Source organism: Penaeus vannamei, chromosome 32, assembly GCF_042767895.1.
Source record: "Penaeus vannamei isolate JL-2024 chromosome 32, ASM4276789v1, whole genome shotgun sequence".
NCBI lineage: Eukaryota > Metazoa > Arthropoda > Malacostraca > Decapoda > Penaeidae > Penaeus > Penaeus vannamei.
Window position 1 is genome coordinate 13,730,855 of NC_091580.1, and position 10,000 is coordinate 13,740,854.

General features: G+C 47.1%; 1 protein-coding gene across 1 annotated transcript in view; it reads right to left on the minus strand.

Annotated features, from left to right (window-relative positions):
* The window catches only part of LOC113803659 (transmembrane protein 64), a gene marked incomplete in the record, with an annotated part of 54,071 nt that overhangs the window by 11,230 nt on the left and 32,841 nt on the right, over window positions 1-10,000 (minus strand). Inside the window, 1 exon segment of the mRNA XM_070144745.1 lies at window positions 3,306-3,443. Within this exon segment, the coding sequence (XP_070000846.1) occupies window positions 3,306-3,443 (138 nt within the window).

The window sequence follows — 10,000 nt, forward strand, 5'->3', positions numbered from 1 at the left end:
CTCCCTTCGTCTCTTTTTTTTGACTGAAATCTCCTTTTCTCTTTCTGTCACGGGTGGTCTCATGTTCTTTTTCTCACAATAACATTTTTCTCTTCTCTCTCTCTTTGGAAAAAATAAAATATCCACTAATTACGATTCTGTATTTCACAGTGACGATATATATTTTTTTCTTTTTCTGTGATTTATCTTTTTTTATTTTCTTTCTTTTCTCTTATTTTCTATATGTATGTGTGGGTATTGTAAAGAATGTACATGTTAGCATATCTCTCGATGGTGGATATAGATTCTGACATATGCAGGAGGTATAAGTGCATGCGAACGTACACATTCTCTCTCTCTCTCTCCTCCTCTCTATCCATTTCTCTTTGCCTCTATCTCTCTTTCCCTCTCTCTCTATTTCCCTCTCATTCTCGCTCCCTATCTCTCTCTCCCCCCTCCCCCTATCTAAACAACAAATATATATATATATATATATATATATATATATATATATATATATATATATATATATATATATATATATATATATATATATATATATATATATATACCACGTGACAATGATTAACAAATATTAAAGTACAGTCAGTTCCAGATAGCCTGAAAAAACTGAAATATCCCAATCTAGATTACTTAACCTCAAGGGACACCGGATTTATAAATTCAATTATCATCTGCCCATCGCCGTCCAAAAAAGAAAAAAGAGTTAAAAAAAATTAAACCCGAATAGAAACATGTATTCTTTTTCAGATACCAGCTTTATATAAATTTCTTCTATCGCTACACCAAGATGAGGTATAAACTCACTGAAAGCAAGCTATCTGTAACATCACGACCTATTACACCTCATAACCTATTATATAATAGCCTCCATTCCGGGTCATGAAGCTTAGTTACCCTCAAACTTCAACGCAAAGTGGTGGTGTAGCCTTGACACCGCACTCGGCATCCTGATAAAGTGATTTATCATTTATTATTCAAAAAGCCGCACCGATATTTGTCAACATTTCGTTCGTCAAGGAGGCATGTTTTTTTTTTTCCAGTGTACAGGTTGCTTTACAAGTATCAAAATAAAAAGCTGCATAGCATTCTATAATAATGTATACAAAAAACAAGTGCATAGCATTTTACATGAAAATAATACCTGTATAACATTCCGGAATGAATAATATTTGACAATAATAAGAAAATATAAAAATATAAAAATTGCATGGCTTTTAATAATAACATAGAAGCAATAACAACATAACATAACATGATATCAAAACACCACATTTCATAACAATGCCTGACATTATATAACTATATTAAAAACAACAACAGCGTGAAACTAAAACAATACCAAAACAACCACTACATTACCACCCCCCCAAAAAAAAAGAGAAAAAAAGAAAGAAACAGCATTAACCAACAGCATTATCAAACCACCAGCCCAACCCTGCATAGCCCGACGTAACCCCCCCCCCCCCCCCATGGCATTCCATGACGACACTCCCCCGAACTTCTCCCTTCCAGCCTTATGTCACGGAAGAGGAGAGAGTCTGTACCTCCTCCAGGTGACCTATCAGGAACGGGTGTTCGGCCTGGCAGCGAATCGATCTGCCATTTGATGTGTAAAAGGTCGCTTCTGCCTGCCAATACTCGCCGTTTGGAGGCGTCTTCCGTGCGCCTCCCGCGGTTCATTTGTTTCGTTACCTCCTGGTTTGTCAGTTACGGAAGGTGGGAGAAATAATGCGTACTTTTCTGTGGTTTTGTGATTTTGTAGTGTGGGTTTGTGGAATACACTAATAAGACTGACAGGATAATATGAGCAAATTGATATTCTCGCGTTCCCCGAAATATGAATCACTTTCTGACATTAATAAAAAAAGAAAAAAAAAAGAAAAAAAAAATGAAGAATGTATCTGATGGCCATTATTCTTTCATGGGATGTTTCGCAATCTGACCCTTTCTCCTATAAAATTATTCACGCCCTGATAAGTGGTAACAGGTGGTATAAACTGGTTTAAAACTTTATTTTTTGATAAATTGAATTCTCATTGTGGTGTGCAATCTCTCTCTCTCTCTCTCTCCCTCCCTCTCTCACCTTCATGTCCATGTCCCTCTTCCTCTTTCCCTGTCTTTCTCCCTCTTTCCCTGTCCTTCTTCCTCTCCCTCCACTTCTCCCGCTCTCTCTCCTTCTCCTTCTCGCTCCCCTTCCTGCCTCTTTCCCAAAATCTCTCTCCCTCTATTTCTCCTCTTCCTTCTCCCTCTCCCTCCCTTGCTCCTCCATCCCTCCCAACTTCCCTCTCCCTCTCCCTCCCCTTCTCCATCTCCCTTTTTCCTCTCCCTCTATTTTTCCTCTTCCTCCTCCCTGCCTCCCCTTCTCTATCTCCCCTTTTCCTCTTCCTCTCCCTCTCCAGTCGCCCCTCTCCACTACACACGACCAGACATCTCTCATCATGTGATCACGGCTCCTTTGTTAATGCAGCCCCAACAGACCAAGAATTTGTGTGATTGCGTCATTCGCTTGCGTAAGAAGTGATGATGTTTTCTTTTCTTTTCTTTTTTTTCTTTACGTCTCAATTGTTAATATCGCTTTGATGATATGATTTATTTCAGTTATCGGTAGCGTTTTTTAATTATATTTATCATTTATTTCACTTGTCGGTAGCGTTTTTATTACATTTATCATATATTTCGGTATTCACGATCGAATTTCATAATTCTTATTGACATTGTTTACTCGATTTAGTATAGAACTCGCGGCATATGCAGGAATATGAATAGGAGGAGTAGGAGGAGGAGGAAGAGGAGGAGGAGAAAGAAGAAGAAGAGGAAGAGGAGGAGGAGGAGGAGGAGGAGGAGGAGGAGGAGGAGGAGGAGGAGGAGGAGGAGGAGGAGGAGGAGGAGGAGGAGAAGGAGGAGGAGGAGGAGAGATGAAGAGGTGAAGAATGAGGAGACGAAAAAGAGCTGGAGGAGGAGAAGGAGGAGGAAAAAGAAGAGAAAGAGGAGGAGATAAAGGAGGAAGAGGAGGATAGGGAGAGGGACAGAGGAGGGAGAAGGAACAGGTGGAAGAGGAATAAGGAGGAGGAAGAGGAGGAGGAAAAGGAGAAATAGGAGGAGGATAATAAGAAAAAGAAGAGAGAAAGAAATGAAGATAAAAAAAACAAAGAATAAAATAAATCCGTACAAAAACTAGAAAGAGAAACGAGACAACACCAAAAACAAAACAAAACAAAAACACGAAAAAACGAAAAAAAAAAAACATAACCTACCTGTAAAACACCACCAGCATCACCACCAAAAAAGGTAGGCCTACTCACCGCAAACACCGCATTCTGGAGCCCGAAAGGGATGGGCGTGAGGCGCGTGACGGCGATGACTTTGAAGGCCTGGTTCCCGCCCAACACCGACAGGAGGGCGCGCAGGACTTTCGAAGTCATCACACGCCGCTGGAGGAACTGAGGTAAAAAGGGGAGGTGATGAGGGATTTTGTGATGTTTAGTGGTGTTTTTTTGTGATTGGTGGTGTTTTTTGTGGTGATTAGGGATGATTAGTGGTAATTAGTGATGATTGGTGATTTCGTGGTGATTAGTGATGATTGGTGATTTCGTGGTGATTAGTGATGATTGGTGATTTCGTGGTGATTAGTGATGATTTGTGGTGATTGGTGTTGATGTTGTGGTGAAAAGTGATGGCTGGTGATTTTTTTGGTAATTATTGATGATTGGTGATTTTCGTGTTGATTAGTCATGATTGTTGGTGATATTTGTGGTGATTAATGATTGGTGGTGATTTTTATGATTAATGATGATTAGTGGCGATTTTTGTGGTGATTAGTGATGACTGGTGTTGATTCAATGGTGATTAATTATGATTGGTGATGAATTTATGGTGACTAGTGGTGACTGGTGATTTTGTGGTTGTTAGTGATGATGACTGGCGATGGTTATGGCATGAGCGAATCGTGATGATTGATTTTATGATGACTCGTGATGAATGTGTCGTAGGCTAGAGGCGTTGAGGGTTTTTGTGATGATCGGGGATGGTTATGGGAAAAGTGACGGTGCTTAAACACTTTGTAGTGATAAATGATAATTAGTGATGACTGGCGATGGTTATGTCATACACGAGATGCGATAAAAGACTTTGACATGACTATGGCAAGAGGGAAAGGCGATGAGAAGCTTTGTGATGACTGGCGGTGACTATGACATGACGGGAAGATGATGAGCTTTGTGTTGACTGGTGGTGATTATGGGCATGAAGGAAAGGTGGTGAGAAGCTTTGTGATGACTAGTGATGACTATGACATGAGGGAAAGGCGATGAGAAGCTTTGTGATGACTATGACATGAGGGGAAGGCGATGAGAAGCTTTGTGATGACTATGACATGAGGGGAAGGCGATGAGAAGCTTTGTGATGACTGGCGATGACTATGACATGAGGGGAAGGCGATGAGAAGCTTTGTGATGACTGGCGATGACTATGACATGAGGGGAAGGCGATGAGAAGCTTTGTGATGACTGGCGATGACTATGACATGAGGGGAAGGCGATGATAAGCTTTGTGATGACTGGCGATGACTATGACATGAGGGATGGATAATGATTATTGATTAGTGATGAGTGTGATTGTTCTGTTTGGATTTTAGTGATGTTTGATTTAATGGTGATTGTGAATATAACAATGATTATAAGTATGTAAATATGGCAAAGATAACTGACTAATAACAGTAATGACTAAATCAATATTAATAATAACAATAACCTCAATATCAATAATGGTACTAACAATCATGGTAGAAATAATGATGGTGAGAATAATGGTGATAATAATAATAACAATAATAACAAAAACATAAGGACAATAATGATATTGATAATGATGATGATAATGGTGATGACTGTATAGATATTATATACAATGTACCATTTGTTTATGTAACATTTTATTTGTAAGCCCTGCATCCTTCTTTAGTTTTATAGTCATGGTCCCTCGGACATTCCTTGCAGGCACCAATCACCTCAGCCAATCAGAGAGCGAGACAGCTGAGCCCGAGGAGACTGCAGGTTGCATTTGTTCTGTCCTGCACCTGCTCGTTTGTACTTTTGATGTGTGTGGTATTTTACACCAATAAAGCTCACTTGCAAATCTGAGTTTTCAAGAACCTTCAGACGACAGAACACAGAAGATGGCGCAGTGAGTAGTGCAAACTCTGCAAGTGAACCTGGAAGGCGCCGATTTGCTCCCCTCAGTGCCTAGCAACCGTCGTTCCCGCCTCCTAAATTTGAATTTTCGTCGCGGATCTTACAGTGTCCGACAGTGTTATAGTGCAGTGTCAGTGCTTGTACATATAGTGTGGGGAAGGTTTGCGGGAGTCTCAGCATCACCCCTGGAGCAACTCCATTTTTCCCGCCAACCCGGAGAGCGCACGAACCTTGTCCACCCTCTCCGACTTCCGATCGGTGACTGACTGGACTTCTCGCCTCAACCGCCATCACCGAGCGCGATTCCAGCAACGCGCAAAACCTCCCCCGTCACACATGCATTTACCACGAACTGTAGAAGAATTCGTTCTTTTTTCGATATTCACACCCAAGAACGAATTGCTGCACTATTTCAGGCACTAACATTGCACTGTTTGTAAGATCAGCTCGTCAAAGACACCAAACTCGATATGGCTACGCCTCAGGAAGACCATTTTCAGGCCAGAAATGATGACGGGTGATGGTAGTGATGACAGCGGTGAGCCAAACGTCCTTGAGAGTGGTGAGGCCGATGTACCACCATCCCTCCCACCCCCTCTCACCCCTAACCCTTCCAGCCCCTCGCAGCACACTCAAAGCAACCAGGAGCTGCAGTATTTGCTCCACTACCTCCAAGTCACCCGCATTTCTGATGAGGAAAGACGACGACAAGACGAAGAAGCACGACGAGCGGAGCTACAAGAATAACGTCTTCAAATGGAGCAACAGCGACAGCTAGAGGACCAACGCTTCATGCAGCTACTCAGCATGATAGCTCCCAAACCCCTCCAGGTACAGCAAACCAGCCCAGAACAGCAAGCACCAGCTGCTCACCAGCTTTCGCCTGTTCCACCTGTTGCCACCACGTCAGGATCTCCACGTGCTCCCATTACTGCTCTGGTCATGGGTAAATCTACGATACCCAGCCCTCCTCAGCTACAGTCCGACGTTGCCACCACGTCAGGATCTCCACGTGCTCCCATTACTGCTCTGGTCATGGGTAAATCTACGATACCCAGCCCTCCTCAGCTACAGTCCGACGTCACCTACCAACTGTTCCGTCAGTGGCGTCGCAAGTTCGAGGACTATTCTGTGCTAATGGGTCTCCAGTCTACCCCCAGCCACACAACACATATACCTCCGCACATGTGTTTCGTTGGAAATTCAGCGCCTGCTGCATTACACTCTGGCAATACCTCCTGACTCATCCATGCCAGTAGTCCAAGTCCTCGACGCTTTACAGCAGTATTTCCGCAACTCGCAGAACGAAGCCCTACGACGACGGGAACTCCTTTCCTGCAAGCAGACGCCTGGTGAGCCCTTCTCTGCCTTCTACGCCCGCATGAAGGACTTAGCTGACGAAGTTGAACTCTCCACAGGAGACCGCACTACCTGTGCTCCAACACAGCTTAAGATGATTCTTTTGATGGGCGTACGTGAAGAGGAACTCGTGCAGCGCCTTGTCTCCCTCGACAGCCAGGCATCTTTAGATGACTTTGTCACGTGCAGAACCTTTGAGTCCTCCAGGGCCGCTGCATCTGCTATCGTTGCTGCCACCAGCTAACTCAACATCCTCTCTTCATACAAGAGGAACCAACGCCGCCAGAAGATGACAGCTACGACCAAGCACACGCCTCAACGCTGTCAGTCTCCACCATTGACCAAGGACTCGCCCGCCTCCTGTAGGTCTTGTACCCGTCAACATGCCATGGGACATTGCCCAGCAAAAGATAGTACCTGCCCAAATTGTGGGTACAAGGGTCATTGGCACCGTACGGGGCCCCGGTGCCCAGCAAAGGACTCTGAATGCACCACTTGCCACAAACAGGGCCACTTCGCCAATTGCTGTAAGTCCACCAGGAAGACCTCTACCAACCAGCCTCATAGAGCACGTAGAGTGTCCACCGGCAGGACCCCTAAGCCAGTTAATGTCACCCTGGCATATGGCTCAAAGTCCTCCCAACTGCTGATGCTGCCTGACACTGGAGCTGATATCACAGTGATTGGCCCGAAGCACCTGGACTCCTTGGGAATCCCCAGATGCAGCCTTTCACCCCCGCCTGCGACTGACGTCCTCACAGCAGATGGGTCGTCCATGACTCCAGCTTTGGGTTGTTTTGAGACCACCTTCCAGCTCGGTCAAGCAAGGCCATTGTCCATGTTCACGAGGGCATCCAGACACCACTGCTCTCGTATGGCCACTGCGTGGACCTGGCCATCGTCTCTACAGATTTCCCAAAGCCCATCCTCTCTGTGACCCATGTCAACAGATGTGCACAGCAGATGCCTGCCTCGGCAATGTCGTCCCCCACTGCTGCTCGGACCTACTTCCTACAACACTTCAGCGACATCCTTGTGTCTAAGACTGACCTCCAGACTACGCCACTGAAGATGTCTGGCCCACCAATGAGGATCCACCTTCAGCCAGGTGCGACACCCTTTGCCATACACATGCCTAGACCTATCCCATTTGCCTACCGGGACCAGTTTAAGGAGGAACTCGATTCCCTGGTGCAGTAAGGGATCATTTCGCCCGTCGGTGACAAGCCCACTGAGTGGTGCCATCCGATGGTCCTGGTACCTAATCCTGGCAATGGTGTACACATCACAGTGAACCTCACACGCCTGAACTCCCAAGTGTCCAGGCCTACACACCCGTCGCCCACACCCGCTGACGCTATCTGCACCATAACTCCATCTGCCAAGTTCTTTACTAAGGCAGATGCATTGCATGGATATTGGCAAATGGACCTTGCGGAGGAAGACCGTCACCTCACGACGTTCATAACACCTCACGGGAGCTACTACCACTGCAGAGGACCTATGGGATTTGCCGCTACTGGGGATGCCTACTGTCTTTGCAGAGACCTGGCTCTGCAAGGCATCACCAACTGCGTGAAGGTAGTGGATGATATCCTTCTCTTTGAGAGTGATTTAGCGACTCACCTCCGACGAGTTTTCCAGGTGCTATCCAGGTGCTGCACCCATGGCATAACCTTGAACAAGGACAAGTTCATGGTAGCCGCCACCAAGGTCAGTTTTTGTGGATATAACATCTCACCAGAGGGCATCGCTGCAGACCCTGAAAAGGTTGCAGCCATATGAGACTACCCTACACTCTCCAATATTACGGACCTCCGGTCGTTCATGGGTCTTGTGAATCAGCTGGCCGACTTCTCACCAGAGATTGCGGCCACTGCCCAGCCTCTCCGCCCTCTGATGTCACCAAAACGGTCCTTCACTTGGACCCCAGACCATGACCAGGCATTCGGGAAGGTCAAGGCTGCCCTCCTATCGCCCCCAGTCTTGGCTCCTTTCAACCCGAAACTGCCAGTGACTCTACAAACTGACGCCTCTCGCCTCTATGGTCTGGGATACGCCCTATTTCAGGAACACGGCCACGGCCAGCTCCGGCTCATCCAGTGTGGCTCATGGTTTCTAACCGATGCCGAGTCATGCTACGCCACAATTGAGCTGGAGATGCTGGCTGCTTCATGGGCCATGGGAAAGTGCCGCCTGTACCTCGCCGGCCTCCAGCACTTTACCCTTCATACCGACCACAGGCCATTGATCCCAATCCTGAACCACTACACGTTGGATGCCATAGAAAACCCCCGACTCCAGCGTTTGAGAATGAAGATGGCTCTGTATGTCTTCACCGCTGTGTGGCGCGCCGGCAAGACCTTGTGCGTCCCTGACGCCCTCTCTCGGGCACCTGTCAGCCAACCCACATTCGACGACGAAGAAGAGTGTACCATGACAGCTGCACACGTCCGGTCCCTTGTCTCTACGAATGCTACCTAAACAGACGGCCAGGCCACAGCTCCTATCCTCGACGACGACAGGACTCTACAGGAGGTTCGCGCCGTCGCATCACAGGACCAAGATTACCGCCGCCTCCTGGAGCACGTCACCACAGGATTTCCCTCCAACCGCTACAACCTACATGCCTCCATCCTCCCATACTGGAAATTGCAGGACAGCCTGTACGCAGATGGAGAGCTTGTGCTACATGGTCCACGCATCGTTGTTCCTGCTACACTCCGACGTCGCATCTCCATGATAGTCACAGAGGAGTCGAAGCCACCCGTCGTCGCATCGATTCTGACATAAAGAGTACAGTCGAAGCGTGTGACTCCTGCCAACGTCTCCAGTCCAGCCAACAGCAGGAACCCTGCCTATGCGATGACTAGCTATCACGCCCCTTTGAGTCTGTGTCCGCTGACTTTTTTTCAAGTAGCTGGGAAGTCTTTCCTGGTCATTGCAGACAGACTCTCAGGGTGGCCTGTGCTTACTCCCTGTGGTCAGGACACAACCGCAACTAAGGTCATGCGCATGTTTTGCCGGTACTTCCGAGAAGTCGGTGTACCTGTCCGCCTCAGGACCGATGGAGGGCTCCCATTCACCAGTGAGGAATTCAGAAGATTTACTGAACGCTGGGGTGTCCACCACCTTGTGACGTCCCCACACTATCCACAGTCTAATGGCCACGCCGAGGCTGCGGTCAAGTCCGTGAAGTACTTGATCCTCAAGACGGCGCCTGACGGCAACATCGACTGTGAGGCGTTCGACCGGGGCCTGCTAGAGCTCCGGAACACCCCAACCCCTGCTGGCCGCTCTCCTGCCCAGATTTTGTATGGCCATCCTCTTCGGACTTTTGTCCCTGCCCACCCTCAGTCCTTCTCTGCAGAGTGGCAGACCAAGTTTGACGACTGGGACCGCCGCGCTGCTGCCCAAGCCGACCAAGTGACCAGCCTCTATGATAGCCA